Source organism: Coptis chinensis, chromosome 5 (genome assembly GCF_015680905.1).
Source record: "Coptis chinensis isolate HL-2020 chromosome 5, ASM1568090v1, whole genome shotgun sequence".
NCBI lineage: Eukaryota > Viridiplantae > Streptophyta > Magnoliopsida > Ranunculales > Ranunculaceae > Coptis > Coptis chinensis.
Genome location: NC_141460.1, coordinates 49,259,846 through 49,278,427, shown reverse-complemented (window position 1 = coordinate 49,278,427; position 18,582 = coordinate 49,259,846). Strand labels below are relative to the sequence as shown.

The window sequence follows — 18,582 nt, the reverse complement described above, 5'->3', positions numbered from 1 at the left end:
TGATTTAAAGCAATATACAATGCATGTAAGTGTCCGTTATTATATCTGGATTAGGAGGACAAGCATCCATAATAACAGAGGCGTTTGTTCTCTTATATAGTCAGTATAAGGAGAAACAACCTCACTTGGTCATGTTCAATACACACAAAGTGTACTAGTGTAATCCTATAGTCAAGATAGACTAATACCAGATTATACTACAACCGTACCAATGGTTTGTCCAAATCTATTTAGGTTGTGAACGATTACTTATACTTTATAAGATACTGATGATATGATCTTCTGTGTGTCCATACCATATCCTCTACAACATAAAGTATTAGACACATGCATATAACTAATAACATATATAATATGCATAATATTTGCCCATATGATTCTCATTCAAAATATAAAGAATTAGAGTTAATACAAAAGTAATGTTTTTAGTATATAACCCTATCATTACAGTAATCTTGTAGGATGGTTTTCAAGTGACCCCCATCCTTAAGGTTGCCTCTGGTGAACAAAATCAAATCATCTGCATAGAAGAGATGGGTGATAGGAGGAGAAGCTCTCCTGATCTTAATCCCATGGACTTTCTCATCTATCTCAGCTTTTGCAATCATCCTGGACAGAGCCTCAGACATGATGATAAAAAGATATGGGGAAAGAGGATCCCCTTGTCTAAGGCCTCTTTCAGGGATAATCTTGTTGAGAGGACAAACATTTAGTAAGACTTGGAAGGACACAGAAGATAAGAATTGTTGAATAAGATTTCTCCATCTTTGATTAAAGCCCAGTCTATCAAAAATATTGTCTAAAAATGACTACTCAACCCTATCATAGGCTTTGGCCATATCCATCTTTAAGGCCACCCACCCATGATTCTTAGACTTCATGTTCTTCATGTGGTGAAACAGTTCACAAGCCAAGCCAGTATTATCTCCTGTGTTTCTTCCTTTTATAAAAGCCCCTTGGAAGGGAGAGACAATTTTATTCATGTGACACTTAAGCCTATTGGCTAAAATTTTGGAAATCACCTTATAACAGAAATTGCAAAGGCTAATAGGCCTAAAATTTTCCACAGCCTCAGGATTACTTACTTTGGGGATAAGAGCAATAAAAGTTTCATTAATAGTAGGATTAAGCACCCCCTTAATGAAGAAATCCTTCACAAAGGCAGAGATATTTGTTCCCACTATATCCCAAGTAGTTTTATAGAAACAGCCTTGGAAACCATCTAGCCCAGGGGCCTTCAGGCTGCCCATCTTCCTGACCACTCTCCAAATATCCTCATTTGTAGGAACATCAGTAAGAATATTATTCTCCCTTTCAGTAATACAGGGATGAAACAAGTTGAGAATACTCTCATTATCCTGAGGTTGGTCAGAGCTGAAGAGATTTCTAAAGTATGTATTAATGTTTTCCCCCACTTCAGCTCTCCCCATGCTCCAACCCCCATCCTTCTTTTTAAGTTTATCAATCTTGTTTTTTCTTCTTCTATAAATGGTGGAAAGGTGTAAGAATCTAGTATTTCTCCCTCCATCTTTCAACCAGTGAGTAGTGGATTTTTATTTCCAAAAACTCTTCTCCTTAGCCAACCAATCAAACAGCTCAAATTTAAGCACCTTAGCTCTTTCATAGTTGGTTGAAGAGAAAGGTTTTATCAAAACATCCTCCAACTCCTTTTGCACTTTCTTTATGTTAGTGAAAATATTACCAAAAACTTTCTTATTCCAAATAGTAAGATGTTATTGAGTAACATTTTGCTTAAGAATCACATTCACATCAGGCATATTATGCATAATAGATTTCCAATCAGTATCTATAACAGGCATGCATGTATTATCAGAAAACCACATATTATAGAATCTAAAAGGTTTCTCATGCTCAGTTCTATTATCATCCTTATTATTTAGATTAATCATAATTGACAGATGGTCAGAGGTCGCATTAACAACATTATTAACATGCATGTGAAGAAAAGTTAGGAGCCAGACATCATTTGCCATTGCTCTATCTAACCTTTCAATGATATGATCCTGTGGGGCTCTGTTATTGCTCCAAGTATATTTTGGGCCTTTAAACCCCAGATCAATAAGACCAAGATCATTAATCAGCTCATTAAACTCTAGCATGCTTTTATCAAAAATACTTCTTCCCCCTATTTTTTCATCTAGGGATGTTATAGCATTAAAATCTCTAAACATGCACCAAGGCCCAGGGATCATGAGGGCTACATCCCTAAGCTCCTTCCAAACTTTGTGTCTATTACATGCTAAAGTCACACCATACACAAAAGAGAAGTACCAAGAATCAGTGCAATGGTAATTATTAAGCTTACCTGTCACTTGGTTTCGAGTTGCTGCCAAGATTTCCAGGTCCACTCCCTCCTTCCAGAGAACAGCAAACCCACCACTAAGACCCACAGCTGGGACACTGAAGCAACCACTATACTTAACCATTCTACTAACCCTACTAATCCGATCACTAGCTACCAACCTTAGTTTCTGAGAGACACACTATATCAGGATCATACCTACCTAACATGTCCTTTAGATTTTGAATTGCCGTGGAGAAACTTATTCCCCGGCAATTCCAGACGTGTATCATGGGCTTGGAGGTAGCTATTTGGGGACAGCCATCGTGAACCCTGGGGGAGAAACCAACAGACCCCCACTATTTCCAGAACCACCTTCCAACACATCATTCCCAACCTCCTTAACTTCATCAAGGTTACCTAGTGTATCTGTAGCTAACGTACCTATAGTTCCTTGCAAATCTTGGAAGTGAAGACAACTTACCACTGATGAAGAGTCCAGAGCAAGAGGCTCAGGTTGGCCCATCAACCCTTCAAAATTAGTTTCATATCTAACAAGATCTGTTTGATTCTGCTCTACCACTGGGACCAAAACTAGCTCATATGGGTTTTCCACAGCTAGTGGTACCACCTGTTCATAAGGATCTTCCTCTTCCAAAGGCAAGACATGATCCATCAAGTCTAGAACCACTGATTCACCTGAGTCAGTGGAAAAGTCCTCCATTTCTGCTGAGTCATTTGCAGAAACATCACTAGACATAGCCGGACCAGAAGACCCCCAAGGAAGCTACCGATTCCGCTGATTCACTAGAAACAGGAATGGCATCTACCTCTTCTGGAATTAACAGATGTCCTTCCCCTCTGGCTCTCAAGTCGTCAGCTAGCTATTTTACCCTCTTGGATCTATGTTCAGCCACTATTAGACTCCTTCTCACCCAACCATCTTCATCATTGTTATCCATATCTGTATCTAAAGTCTTCAGCTCACACTATTTCCGCTTTCTATCCAAAATATCCCTAACAACACTATAAGCTCTGCTTAAACCAAGCCCAGATTTAACCAATCTCCTTTTACGGCCTCGAGAAGCCAAAGATTTAAACCCCCTACCTTGTGTAGGTAAACTATGAAATCTATAGACCAGGATAGGTTCATAGAGTGGTGGGATTGAGTTATTTGAGGTAAAGGGGGGCTTAGCGATTGATATGTTATCACTATTACCAGGCGTGATGATATCTGAAAAGAGAGAGAGGTGAAGATATCCAGCCTCATCTTTTCCCAATGAAAGAATATTGGGGTTGGGGTTAGTGTGGATTGGTTCCAACTGCTTCTCTTTAGACCCAACCCCATCTTGTTCTTGTGTTGTTTTACCAACCCTGATATCCTGCTCCAGATCCATATCTGTAGAGTCCATCTTGTCTTCCCAGATGACTAACAAGCCTAGCCCATGAACTTCTGTTTCTGGCCCAGCCGATCTCATTGGGCTTGTACCTTCTCTTGTTTTGTCCAATCCCAACAAATCCACCCCAAAATTCTTTGGTAACCCTGGGTCCACTAAAAACTGACCTCCAACGTTCTTGTCTGACCTGTCTGAGACATCAGATTCAACGGTCATCTCAGCATCTTTTGCTGGAGTGGGGTGGCCCACCACCTGTCCAGGTCCAACGGTATCTGAGTTGTACTTTCTTGCCACCTATTTTTCTCATGGAGGTGTGGCATGGCTACCAGATCCTCCCCAGAGTCCTTGTCCCGGTGCACCCTTGTTCCTCGCCGGAATTTGGTCATACCTTGGCTTTTGTGGTGTACCCGAGAACGTGACAGAGGTAGGATTTAGATAAGTCATCCCATTGAAGAAGATATTCACTCTAAGCAAGAAGGAGAAGTTGTGTTTGATGTCTCGAGGGGATCCTACACACTTAAGAAGATTGATTCGATATTTCTCCTTTTGCTGACAGAAGTAAATATCATGCCCTATTCTCCCACAGAAGTAACAGAAAATATCAAGTTTCTCATACTTGAAAGTGACCGGAAAGATTTCCCCAGATTCAGTGCATAGGTCGATCCCTTTTAGCAATCTTTCTTTTATATCCATGCTAACTCGAACCCTTGCTACCGGCTTTTTGAATTCGGATGAGTAGTTTAGATCTATAGCTTTGACCTTACCCAAGCTTAACCCAATACTCTTAATGTTCTCCTCATTAATCATGTTTTCTAGTAACCCAAAGATTTAGATCCAGAACTTAACCATGTCAAAAGATGGATCTTCCTCCAGACTTATCGGACTCTTCCATTTCTTGGTAGACAGAACGAACCCATGTACCATCCATGGTCCATTTTTTCTCACATGTTCAAATTCCTCTATGTTATCAAAATGTATCTTATAAAGCCCTTTTGCTATCAGTTCCAACCTCGTCTGACTTCGGGTTTGCCAACTCTGGTATAGCTCATCAGCTATCTCTTGGATACTCATTTTCCTTTCTCCATACAATTTGCCCAGTAGCATGTTTTTCCCATCTGTAACTCTCTCTGAGTTCTTGCACCTGATGTCCACCACTTTCTTTTCCTTGGAGCTAAACAAATTCTGCATTTCTGCTTGTAGTTGTTCAATCTTTGTTTGAGTAGAGGAACCTGGTGATTCTCTGATCCTCTCAGCATAACTAAGTTATTGTTTGTCATCTCTTTTTTTTTTCCAGCACGATCCAAGCTAAATTCTCTGTTTCCAACTACCTTAAAGATACGAGGAGACCAAAAAGAGACAGGCTTGACTATATAGCAAGATATCTTTTAATATGGTACAAGGAGAGAAAGGTTTTTTATAAAACAGTGATTATTCTAAGACGGAAGTCACTAGAGCGAGAGAAAGAAAGATAAGACACACGAGATCTACCACAGAAAGCTATGAAGGTTTTTTAATTTGAAATCTATTCAAAATTCAAATTCAAAAACTTGGGGGGAGAAGAGAAGCTGCTTTTGGCCGCAGGAGACTCCAAGAGTAAAAAACTAGACTTAACAATTGAACATTGATCCTTGATCAGTAACGAAACAGATTGAAAGGGTGGTGTGTTTACCCTAAGATTAACTTGGAGACTTTGCTCCATTTTATTTTATTTTTGCTGACGTGGCAAAGAGTAAACGAGACTTTGCTCAATTTTATTGTATTAAGAGAGCTAACAACAACAACAACCAAAGAATTATAAATCCGGCTAGACTTATCATAATTACGATAAAATGATATTGTCCTTGAAAATTGTCTAAATCAACCAAGGCCCATAAATATTTCAACATATTTATTAAGGCAATTGAGGACTCCCAATGTCCGCACTGATAGATATTGAAATGGTCGTAACAACAGGCAAGGAGGGCAAATCGAATGCCACCACAATAACAGAACTCACTTGGGACAATTGAGCTATGACCTCAGGCAAGATCTGCATCACGCAGGTGCTGACTAGCAAAGTCGGTAAAACCTTTGGCTGATGATACCAGAGGTCTGGGGCTCAAACCCCACCAGCATCAAAGAGTTATTGATCTTATTTAAAACAGGTTTACCAATAAAAAAAATTAAAAAAAAAAAGATTTGCATCACGACCTGATGAAACTTGACTTGAATGAAAGGGATCAATACAAAAGACATCTTGAAGACAAATACAAAGATCACCCTCATCATCTAGGCTATTCCCCAGTGCACCGATAAAATTCAAACTACCATCACAAATTTCACAGTCCAGAGCACCAAAGATTTCTAGATCTAAGCAACAACTGGGGGCGAGAAAATGTGACACAAGGTTAAGCAGTTCCACCACTAATCATCAGATGCCAGGCAAATGCAGGAGTAACATATACTGAGCAGCAGATTAAAGATATCATTAAGAAAACAATGAACAATACTGATCTAGCAGAAAAATGCTGGAAAGACTTATCGTAATAGCTAGGTAAGAGGCGGAAAATGATGAAGACTACGAAAGCAACTATACGAATACAATGAACAATGAACAGTTTGAAATGGCTGTAATAGCTAGGCGAGAGGTGGAAAATGATGAAGACTACGAAAGCAACTATAGAAATCGTCTTTTGAGATTTTCAATGGTAATTGAGAAGGAAGCAGCAGATGTTTACACAAAAGAAATATTTGCAAGTTTTCATAAAGAACTTCTTGATGGTTTTTCCTACCGTCAAAAGAAAGTTGAGGAAATTGGTTCAATGTCCACTTTTCATGTGTGGAGGGAAGAGCATGAGCAAGCTTTTCGAACTGTTACATTGGATTCTAGTGATAATTCTGTCAGGTGTAGTTGTTTGTTGTTTGAATTTGCGGGGTACTTGTGTAGACATATCATGAAGATATTTGTAGTTGTGGACATTTTGCACCTTCCACCTAGGTATACTGAAAAGATGGACTAAAGATGCCAAGTCTGGAACAGTTACAAACAAAGATGGAGTTGAAATGGTGGCTGATTGTCATGAGACAGTTACAGTAAGATTTAGCCAACTCTGTCATGAAGCCGTCAATGTAGCAACTAAAAGTGCATCCTCTGTCAAAGTTTACAAGATTACGATAGAGGGATTTTACAAGATTTTAAAAGAAGTTGAAGCTGTGCTAAAAAATATGGAAATTGATAACTGTAAAATGAATAGTTTACCTACGAAATGAACGGCGAATCCACAACGTAAGTAAACTAAACTTATCCTTTTACGTGTCTATTATCAAAGCTTCTACTCTCAATGCGAATTGCACTAAATGGAGTAATTCCACTCCTAGTTCCCTAGCATGGATTGTTTTCTAAGTCTAACTAGTCAACTCTTAAGTCAATGAGAGCTTTTCTGAAAGGTGTTATACTACGATGAAACTAAAATGAGTCTACGTTGAATTTAACTTCTGTACTATGGAAATATGCTTGTTTTTAATCTAGATAAAGGATTAGAGGGGAATTGAATCCACCTCGAATCCAACTTAATAACCTAGTATAGATTCTTGTATCTCGATTCTCCGTTCTTCACGGCAAGAAATTCGAGTTCTAATCCCTAGTGTTCATGGCATTTCTACCGAAAGTACTAACTAGCATGTGAAGTCGTCCACCCATTCTCATGGCGAAACACCGACTTTCTAGAGTGGAATAGATTCTACAACCAATTCTATACTAACCACTAAGTTTTCATCAAGGCTTCATCAAACCCTCTAATGGAGGATTTAGCCTTGATTCATCAAACTAACAATTCCCATTAAATCTAAACTAAACATAATGAAAAGATTCTAACTTTATGCGATTTCACTAAACAATAATCGAAATCTAATTAATAACTATGAAATGATAACAAACAATAATGGAATTTAGATCTATAAATCGAAATGGACAAAATAACTATTTTTATTATCTAATCAATCAAGAACAATAATTTGAGAGTTTAATCTAAAACAAGAATTGAAATGAAATTAAACTTAATTAATCTAATGAAAACTAGATCTAGAATTAAGGTTGAATGGAGGCTAACTAATCTAATTTATTTTCTAACCTAACTATCTACCATTAACAATGAACTAAGCTTTTGTTTTTATACATTCAGATCCAAAATCGTGCATGGGCTTGGAGCCATGTTTTGGGCCGAGAATCGGCCCAAAACCCAATTCTTCAAATCAAAAGGCCTCTTCAGCTGCAGTTGGCTTCAACAGACTTTTCGTCCACTTCTGCTCCTCTGATTGGGTCAAGGCTTAGACCATTGCAAAGCTCTTTCCGAGCCGGTCGTTTTGACATAAGGTATGCCCAATTCGAGGTCTGAGTCCAAAGATACGGCTTTAGGAAGTTCTCACTGACTTTTGCTCCTTTATCTCGCTAAAGTGGTACATTTTCACATAATGGACTTTGAAGCCCGAAATGCATAAAAACAGCGTGTCGGTGTTAACTCTTACTTATTATTCACATAATTGGTCTAACAAAAGATGATTATTAAGGGGGTTAAAACTACAGTTTGGGCTCTTATCAAACCACCCCTAAACAACATTTTGCTTGTCCTCAAGCAAAGATGAGAAATTAGAATAAGTGACCAAAAATGGAGTTCTACCTAATCTCGTTTTACTGAGTCGCGATTGCATTGACCATATGCAACAAGGCCTTAAACCACTAGGAATTCCCTAGTGGACGAGTTATAGCCTCGTGAGAGTTTTCCAGTGAAGGTACTCACAAACTTCATCTACACTACAACGACTAAGAAAATAAAACTATTGTTTCCTTATTCATGCTCAACTATCTATACATCTCACTAGAAATTGAATACAGAATAATCATGTCGAAACCTAAGCTAATATATGCATAATAATCAATCATCTACGAATAAACATATATACAATGAGTAATGCTATGAAATGCTTAGCAGGTCCGTTTCTGAAAACTCGGAATAGCGTCCTTAAGTAGGTCCTCACATAAAAGTCAAGACAAAAATCACTCTCGATTTTTCCTCCTCAAGTTTACTACTCCGGTGTCGCAAGTGGGCACACTTTACCTTAATCTCAATGACAACAAGGAAGCGAGGGTCGATCAAACACATCTGCCACTTACTATCACACTAACCTATTCCTAATTGAGCTAGAGGTCTTTATTAGGTGTTTCACGGGGATTAGGAGATGGTTTAAGAAGGAAGGAAATGGATATTCAAAGGACAAGTCCGAGATAATAGAGTCTTCAGATTATGTAACTTAGAAAACCTTGTTATTTTCTTTTTGCTTCTACACTTTGTTTCCATCCTTAGCCATATTTTTTTTTTCTTTTCCTTGGCTTTTGACTCCTTTTTATTCTATTTTTTGGAGTTTTATTTTATTTCTATTTTTCTTTTCTTTGGATGGAAACTTCTTTTCTTTATTTTTCGAAGCAAGTAACAATTTTTTGTTTACAGGTTTTTCTCTTCTTCTTTCTTCACTTTCATTCTATTCTCGGACTTATTCTAAATTGGGTAGGTTGATTTATTCTTTTTTTTTTTTTTTTTTTTTTGTTTTTTTTGTAACAGGGGTAAAGGAATTGTGGTGTATGGAAGGCTAAAGAAAAGGCTCGAGTGGTGACTAGCGGAAAATAATTCATAGGTTTGAATTTCTGCTATATCGATCCAAAGAGCTTAAATTCTCACTTAGGATATGGTTTAGTGATCAAGCAAGTGGGCGTGTGATTTCTCTATCCGGATTTTACTTCTCCCCTTGTGTCATTTCTCAAATGTTTTCGCTCATATAAGGCTTTAGGCTATATTCTCCACAGGATTTGTAGAATAAGTACTCTAGCCTAGATTTGAGAAACTTACTCACAACAATCATAGATACTCATGTAATAAATTTATAGATAGATGCAAAGATTATTACCTACCTATTAACCTAAGTTTCTAACAATTATTACGATGCAACTCATTGAGACTTCTAGATTGTTAAAAGCATGGAGAAAGAAAACAATACCAATATTCCTAAGTGTATAGCATACTTTTTATTTATATTTTTGAATTTTGAAATTTTAACTAGAAAACAAGTGCATATTATACATATCTATATCCTAACGGATGTCTTAATTACCGTGTTTTCTATGCCCCAAACAAAAAGCATGCTTTGTCCTCAAAGCGTTTAAATAAAGAGGGTAGGAAAAATACCATTGAAACGCGGGAAATTCAGAAACATCACAAAACAATGTTAGAACGCGTGCTAATATAGGAAATAAAAAAGACCTTAACTCTATAAGAGTTCCACCCATTATGGGGTTAACAGAATGAAATTGCTTGGGACATAAGCAGACACTAACAGAAACTAAAACTTACCTCCACTCCCGGACATGCATATTATCTACCCAATAGCATCATGGGTGTTGTATTTTAGCGGGCATGGCAAGTCCAAGAACAATTGCTAGCAAGACCCATAAGCGGTTCCTAGCCTACGTGTGTGATCACCTCGCGAAACCAAGCACCATAAGTAGTGCTTTGGAACAAATCTTTGAAAGACTGTTCTGGTATTATTATAGGAGATGTCATCTCAAAATTACGCTCTGGAATAGCTATGAATGATCTGGAAACTACCCGTAGAAAACAGGAATTTTTCTGGTCCACGGAAGTCAGAGCCATTCATTATAGAAGCGAGTCAGCTCTGAAATTTTAAATTCCAGTGTTTTAAGCGAATCGCTCAACTTGATGCTGGGCGCTCTGGGTCCAGTAGATGATGAGAATGTCGCTTCGGCTTGAAGCGTGGCCTTCTGAGCAAAATTCAGAACAAAATATCTGAGCCCGAAAGTGCACTCTTGTAGAAGCCTTGAAGTTTCGGAGTTACTGAAAATTGAAAAATGAGGCGAAAACGTGGGAGTGAAAGGTGAGTGATGGAAGTTAGGTGTAGTGTGGGTTGTGAGTGTAGAATGAATGAAGTTTATATAAAATCATCTTGGAATAGATAACACCACCCCCAAACAGTTTGGGAAGGTGGGATCAACATTAACTAATCACGCACAATGAAAATAACGACATTATATTAATATTGTCATTCAAACAACATTTCACTACAAAAGTCAAAATTAACTACGGAATGTTAACAACGTAACATCCTATCTACTAAATATATAAAAAACAACATCAAAACAACAAAGAAGGAGAAATCTAGCTACTCTTCAAGGGAGCGAGGTGGGGTAAGAATAGGAATTTAAGTGATCAAGAATGGAAAAACCAAACACCCCACCCCCAAACAAATTTTTGAAAACAGGTTTGTAAAAATTTGTTTTAAAACGGGGTCTTTTAAAGTCAGATTCCCGAGACTTGCTAGATTACTATTTTTATAGCTTTAAACTTTTTTACTTTTTATGAATTAGGTTTAATATAAAGGAAAACAATAAGCAGTAAAGACATAATTCACACCATAGAAAACATGACTCAAAACCGAGAAAACATGCAAGAGTGGAAAACGTGAATTATGTGAAGCGTGGACTTAGGATCCGGTACTTACAGCCACACACTCCATAGGGAGGGCCGGTTACCTGAATGGTGCACTCACCAATATATGGAAATGAAAGGAAATGCACCAAACACAAAAATTGAGTCGTTTATAGTCGGATACTTTCGAGACTTTATCTAAATATATGTATGAATATGCAGTTTATCATATATCAACAACCCGAAATAGTTGTGGATCGTTCCATAAATAAATATCACAGAAAACATATCCAAACACAATCAAGCACCAAGATTTCCCTCGGCCTTGACCTAGTGGAATGAAAGCGAAGTCGAATAGACCTATAACATAACCGAAGCATGCACCTTATGTTTCATCTTTGAGCGAGAGGGTGTCCTAGTGAATAAGTGTGGAAAAGTGAATGGTTGTGGAAGATATGGTGGATTGGGATAAGTTTTAGAGGAGAGCATGGAAAAATGAGGATGTGGGTTTAGCACAAAACTCATTCATGGTGTAGTTAGGGACTGTCTCAAGTCTGAAAAATGAAGGTGTCAAGTGGTTTATCCTTGGGAAGTATTTGTTTTCTAGGTGGATTTAAAAATCATGAAGCCTGCAGGGAGAAACTAAAGGATCGAGTGCAAACTTCGAGGTTCCTTTGAAAAGGTGGAGGGTGGGGAATATTGGTGAGGAAGGTGAATGATTCTCAGCTAGAGCTCTCAAGTCCATATCATCGAAAATCTTGATATGTGCAAGACATTCCTCAATAGTTGGGTCAAAAGGATCAACTGGGATAGAGATGGAAAAATTCATCTTCCGTCATAGTATCAAAGGATGTATGGTTGTTGGCAAGGGGACTCGCTTGAAGTGGTAAAGAAGCGGTGCAAAAGAGTTCGCGGGAATTCTTCTTCTATTTAAAATACTACTACCGAGTCATTGTTAAAGTCGAATTTCGAAGGAAAGGAATTTGTTAATCTGTTTCTCTGGAAACATGTTTTGAAGTAATCTTGAGCTAAGCTCTCGATCATGCTAACCTCTCCATTTGTAGATGAATCGGGATCTGTGTCCTAGTTTTGAAAACATTTACCTCAACGAAAAGATGGCCAAAAGGACAAGGACATCGAACCATCGCGGCGGTTTATAAAAAGCGTTGGCGTGTAAGAAGGGGCGCCCTAAAATGATAGGTACAGAGTCGTTAGTGAGTTACGTGTCTAGGACACGAAGTCGGTTTGGGTAGTAAAAATTTGGACTTTAACTAGCGTTTTCAACCACCCTTAGGATACTTAATAGACCGATCGAAATTGCAATGTCATTTTAGTAGGTTGCATCTCCTCTAGACCTATTTGTTTATACAAATAAAACGGGAGTAAGTTAACACTAGCCCCGTGTCTAGTAGCTTGCGGATCGTCGTGTGAGAATCTCTAAGGTGCATTATGCGATGGGGCGACCGGGGTCCTTGTACTTAACAATTCCATTATTTTTTGGATAAAGTTGGGAACTGTTACGTTAAAAGAGGTATGTTGGTCTTCGCCTAGTAGTGCACAACTCCTTAAGAAACTTAGCATGGTGTGGTAGCTTTTTAATAGCTTGAGAAAGGGAAGGTTTATAGTTAGATTTTGAAAACGTTCCTAATCTCCTCATAATTTGTATCCCTAGTTAACATGGCTAATTTTTGGGGAAGCGGTGTTTTCTCTCTATAATTAGCATATGGATCAACAGGATGTTTAACCTTGGCTTTTTGTTTCTTAGGTTGTGGTTTAAGCTGGTACCTCTACGGTGGTAGGCTCTTCAGTTTCTATTTCGGTATCTAGTTCGATATCCGTTGTAGGGAGCTCTGGTGGGGTAACTATAGGCATAGTTACTTTGTTATCAACCACTCTTCCGGAACGGAGAGTGGTGATGGCATTTAGTTCACCTACGGTTGTAGTTTCCGTACTAGTATTACCGTTTACCTCAAAGGTTTGTTTTTTACCGTTCTAGGGTTGGGTATATCGCTTGGCTTGGAAACACGCCTTTTGGTTGGGCTTTCTCTTGGGCTAACCCATTAACAGTTGTAGAATGTGTTGGTTAGATTGAGCCATGGTTTGGAAAAGTTGTTGGCTCACTTGTATGAAGGTGTCAAGGCGATCCGGTTGTGTGGGTGTAATAGTCACGGGTGGTGTATTTGGAACTATGTCGCGTTGATTATTTATAGGCGGATTGTGATAGTTATTATTTACGAACGATACCTCTATTAGCATTATAATTATTATAACTATATTGACCTTGTGCTTGACCTTGTCGAGTTGTGCTTGGTTGTTATAATTATTATAATTACCACTGACAAATCCTTGTCCCGTGTAGCTTGGTTGTATAAGCGTGTGTGGCCTAACATATTGATTATTGTACCACGGAGGTGTGACTTGTTGGTTATTTCTCCAACCGAAGTTGGGATTTTGTCTCCAAAGGGCGTTAAGTTCACTATTAATTGAACAAGAATGTTCATAGGCTATAGGGGCCGATTAAAGTCGGGATGCTTTCGGGACTCAAAAAAACTACATGGATTTGAATTTACATTCATGAGGGGATAGGCTTTTGTTGTACGAAATGGCCTCAACCTTTTTAGTTAGAGATTCGATTAAATTTTTAAGTTCTAGATCGGGTTTTATCTCAAATATACCGGCGGCCTTAACTGTGGAAGAAGAACTAGCGGAGCGGGAGTAATCGTCACTACCCCCCCAGTTGTTATTTAAGCTTAGTTTGATCCTCTAAAAATTTGTAAGCCCTCATTGGCTCCTTTACTTAGGAAACTACCCCATTCATTATGTCAAGGACTTCTTTATGGTGGTGTAGAAGTCCTTTGAAAAAGCACGAACTAACGTGTCTTTAGCTAAGTTATGGTGTGGACACTCTATAAGCAGATCGGTGAAAGCGATTCCAAGCCTCAGAAAATGATTCATGAGGATTTTGTCGGAAAAAAAAAATGAATCTTGGAAAGCATCTCATCCGTCTTTAGGGGTGGGTAAAAATGTTCCATAAACAGCTGAACAAGTTTGGCCCACGAGTCCACAGAATTAGGCGCTTGGGCGCTTAACCAAGAATATCAGCTAAGGTGAAGGGAAATACCCTCAGTTTAATCTGTTCGTACCAAACGGTAGGATGATGGAATGTTGTAAGGACTTGTTCAATCCTACGATGTGTTGGTAAGGTTTTCATGGTCTAGACCATGGAAAGCGGGTAACAATTAAATATGTTTGGGGAATTGAAAATCCCCGTTAGATTACGCTAGAACGATGCAAGATTTAGGGCTATCGCCAAAGCTTTATAAAAAGTCGAGAGAGAGTCTCTCTTTCTTCAATAATATCGGTGTAGTGTGTGAAATTCTAGATAGAAATTGTTGTATTTATTTCTACGAAAAACAAGCCTGATTATACTAAATTAAAACTCCTCTGGCCGAAAGATCGCGGAGTGGAAGAAAGGAATACGATAAGCGTCCTTGCTTCGCTTATGAATAAGCGTCTTGTTTACGCGTGTTCGATTAATAAATAAGAGATTAGAACACTGAAAAACTTGACAACTTCGAAGTTGAATCAAACCCGGGAAATCCGAATTTCAGCTAAAGGCGAGGCTATCTTGAAGGCGTATCGCTTAAATTCGAGTTCCAAGAAACTTAGCGGGTCGCGCTCTCGAAGCCTCGGGTAGAAAGAAATTACGAAACTTAGCGGGTCGCGGGTTCCTGCGCCGCGCGCCTCAGGTATTTTTCCGAATTTTTCGAATGAAGCGAATAACCACGCATATGAATCAAACAAGGGTGGGTGGGTTTAATGGGACTTAAAATGACTACTTCTACAAAGAAAACAATGCTAAAAGTGCAACTAAGATGGCAGCGGCGCCATTTTGATAAATGTAAAATAAATAGTTTTCCTACGAAATGAACTCTTAATCCACAACGTAAGTAAACTAAACTTATCCTTTTTATTGTCTATTATCAAAGCTTCTACTCTCAATGCGAATTGCACTAAATGGAGTAATGGAGTTCCACTCCTAGTTCCCTAGCATGGATTGTTTTCTAAGTCTAACTAGTCGCTCTTAAGTCAATGAGAGCTTTCTAAAGGGTGTTATACTCACGATGAAACTAAAATGAGTCTACGTTGAATTTAACTACGAATACTATGGAAATATGCTTGTTTTTGAATCTAGATAAAGGATTAGAGGGGAATTGAATCCACCTCGAATCCAACTTAATAACCTAGTATAGATTCTTGTATCTCGATTCTCACGTTCTTACGGCAAGAAATTCGAGTTCTAATCCCTAGTGTTCATGGCATTTCTACCGAGTACTAACTAGCATGTGAAGTCGTCCACCCATTCTCATGGCGAAACACGACTTTCTAGAGTGGAATAGATTCTACAACCAATTCTATACTAACCACTAAGTTTTCATCAAGGCTTCATCAAACCCTCTAATGGAGGATTTAGCCTTGATTCATCAAACTAACAATTCCCATTAAATCTAAACTAAACATAATGAAAAGATTCTAACTTTATGCGATTTCACTAAACAATAATCGAAATCTAATTAATAACTATGAAATGATAACAAACAATAATGGAATTTAGATCTATAAATCGAAATGGACAAAATAACTATTTTTATTATCTAATCAATCAAGAACAATAATTTGAGAGTTTAATCTAAAACAAGAATTGAAATGAAATTAAACTTAATTAATCTAATGAAAACTAGATCTAGAATTAAGGTTGAATGGAGGCTAACTAATCTAATTTATTTTCTAACCTAACTATCTACCATTAACAATGAACTAAGCTTTTGTTTTATACATTCAGATCCAAAAATCGTGCATGGGCTTGGAGCCATGTTTTGGGCCAGAGAATCGGGCCCAAAAACCCAATCTTCGATCAAAAGGCCTCTTCAGCTGCAGTTGGCTTCAACAGACTTTTCGTCCACTTCTGCTCCTCTGATTGGGTCAAGGCTTAGACCATTGCAAAGCTCTTTCCGAGCCGGTCGTTTTGATATAAGGTATGCCCAATTCGAGGTCTGAGTCCAAAGATCACGGCTTTGAAGTTCTGGCGACTTTTGCTCCTTTATCTCGCTAAAGTGGTACATTTTAACATAATGGACTTTGAAGCCCGAAATGCATAAAAACGCGTGATCAGTGTTAACTCTTACTTATTATTCACATAATTGGTCTAACAGTATGATTATTAAGGGGTTAAAACTACAGTTTTGGGCTCTTATCAGAAATCAACCCCACGAAGTAAATTGGAAGTGCACCTATTGAAGATTCTTGCCAAAAGAAATCAGGAATCCGTGTGGGCAGAACGAAACCATTGATTGATCCACCTATCATAAAGCATAAAGGTTGACCTGGAAGAAAAAAATCATGGGTTGACAATATTGGGAAGAAGACAAGCCAAACAAGCAAAAGTTGCTAAGAAAGTCACCAGGTTTAACTTGTAGATTTTCTTATCCGTTGCTATGTTTAGTTAATTTATTATCTTAATACTTAAGTAATTTGTATTGCTGATTTGTGCAGTGATCATGAGTCTCCTTCAGGTTCAAAATCCAATGACATGCCTGTTGGTAAACCTAAAAGGAGAAGGAAAGTTAGTAAGTGATTAAGACTTTGGATCACCCATCCTTTCTTCTCTGTGGCATTTTGTGGTTCATTTATACTAAATTACTGTCAACTTGTTTTAGGCCAAAATGTTAATGATTCTGCTACAACAACAAACAATCAACTTGAGACTTCTATGCAACATATTTGTTCGTCTGGTCCAACAAAAAATATGCATGTTAGTGGCGGTTCCAATGTGAAAATCCATCAATCTGGGCAGGTATGGGGCTAGGAATTTAATTGGGTTATTTTTGTGATGTTTTCTTAAAATTTTATAAACATATCTTTTAAGTGCTTTGTTTGTTTAGGAATTAACATCAACTAATGGTATCATAAACATCGACCTTAATGATCCCGTTGAGGTGATACACTTAAGTACTGCCTTACCAAACTTATTATTTTTACTTGTTTTGTATATATAAGGAATTTTCCACCGTTATACACTTATAATATTACACTCATGACCAATAATATTTGCAGGTTTTATGGACCTGAGTTGGTGAAAACAGACATCGTCCACATACAACATTTTGGCTTTGTGCAGTGGGAAGAACGATAATTGTGTTTATCCTCATCATTTTGTAATTGTGATATATGTAAAAGAAGATAGCAGTGGGAGGTGTTCTAAACATTTATTTGCTAACCTCTGATGTTTTTTGATAACATTGTGATATATGTAAATGATTTATTGTAAGAAGCCAACAAATGGTGTGTATCTGCTTCATAGATATGCCTGAATACAAAAGTTGATTAGCTTCGTTCTTGTTCCCGCCTTCCTTTTGTACAATTAAATTAAAGTCAATGTTATCTATGAATTAAGAGTGCTTACAGATAAAGATTTAACTAGCGAGCAACATATGTACATTGTCGTAAGAACATAATACAGTGTCACAACAACTACATTTGGTCTCATAGAATGTGCCACTTAATGCAACTGGAATTCCGCCACGTACTACCACTACAATATATGTTTGTGTTCCACCACTATTACCATCATTTTCTTGTGTTTTATTACATTCTACCATTTTAATATTCTGTTGAACCTTTAATATCGCTTTTGCTACGTCAACTTCTCTAACTTAGACCCTAGTCTCCTCTATCGACTTCCACCACCACATCCACCATTCCAATTACTTCTACCACCGTGACGTTAGCTTTGCCACCTTGTTTGGCTTTGTGAATTAGGGAGAACAATGGTTGCATTTATTTTTTCCTCATTATTTGTAATTCTAAATGTGTAATAAAATATAATATAGCCGTGAGAAGTGTTTTATAACTCCAACTTTGGTAACTAGGCCATTTTTGAAAGACCCTATTTTGATGACTGCCTTTTGCCCTAAACTCATTGTTTTCTATCAATTGAACTAATCAGTAGTACTTAAAGATACATACTTAACTAGTGAGCAACTCTAGGAGAATAATTATATGCGGGAATAGCTGTACTTGGTAATTTGGGATTAAAATTGGATGTTAGCAAGTATAAATGTGATAAGAACATAATACAATGTTATAAAAAAAAAATCATATGTAACAACACCAGTTTTACTACCATGCGAACATAATACACTGTCGTAAAAAGAAATTATGCATCTGACGAACTCATATGCATAAATTGCCATAATCTAAAATTACATTGTCACATCAACATCTAATGTCGTAGACAGTATCACTCAGTGCAATTGAAATTCCACCATCACTACCCCATTTTACCACTATTTCGACCATTTTTTGTGTTGCACGCACTATCATGATAAATATTTTCCTCACTTATTATACG

The 18,582-nt window shown here is 37.7% G+C and overlaps 1 protein-coding gene across 1 annotated transcript; it reads right to left on the bottom strand.

Moving 5' to 3' along the window:
• Positions 1 to 1,733: 1,733 nt before the first annotated feature.
• Positions 1,734 to 2,447, bottom strand: LOC147497767 (uncharacterized). The gene has a single exon (XM_086563006.1). The coding sequence runs from the start codon at positions 2,445 to 2,447 to the stop codon at positions 1,734 to 1,736; it is 714 nt and encodes a 237-aa protein (XP_086419132.1).
• Positions 2,448 to 18,582: the final 16,135 nt, after the last annotated feature.

Excerpts from the sequence above, each read along its gene's own strand:
- LOC147497767 (XM_086563006.1), bottom strand. The coding sequence starts at position 2,447 with ATGGTTAAGTATAGTGGTTGCTTCAGTGTCCCAGCTGTGGGTCTTAGT.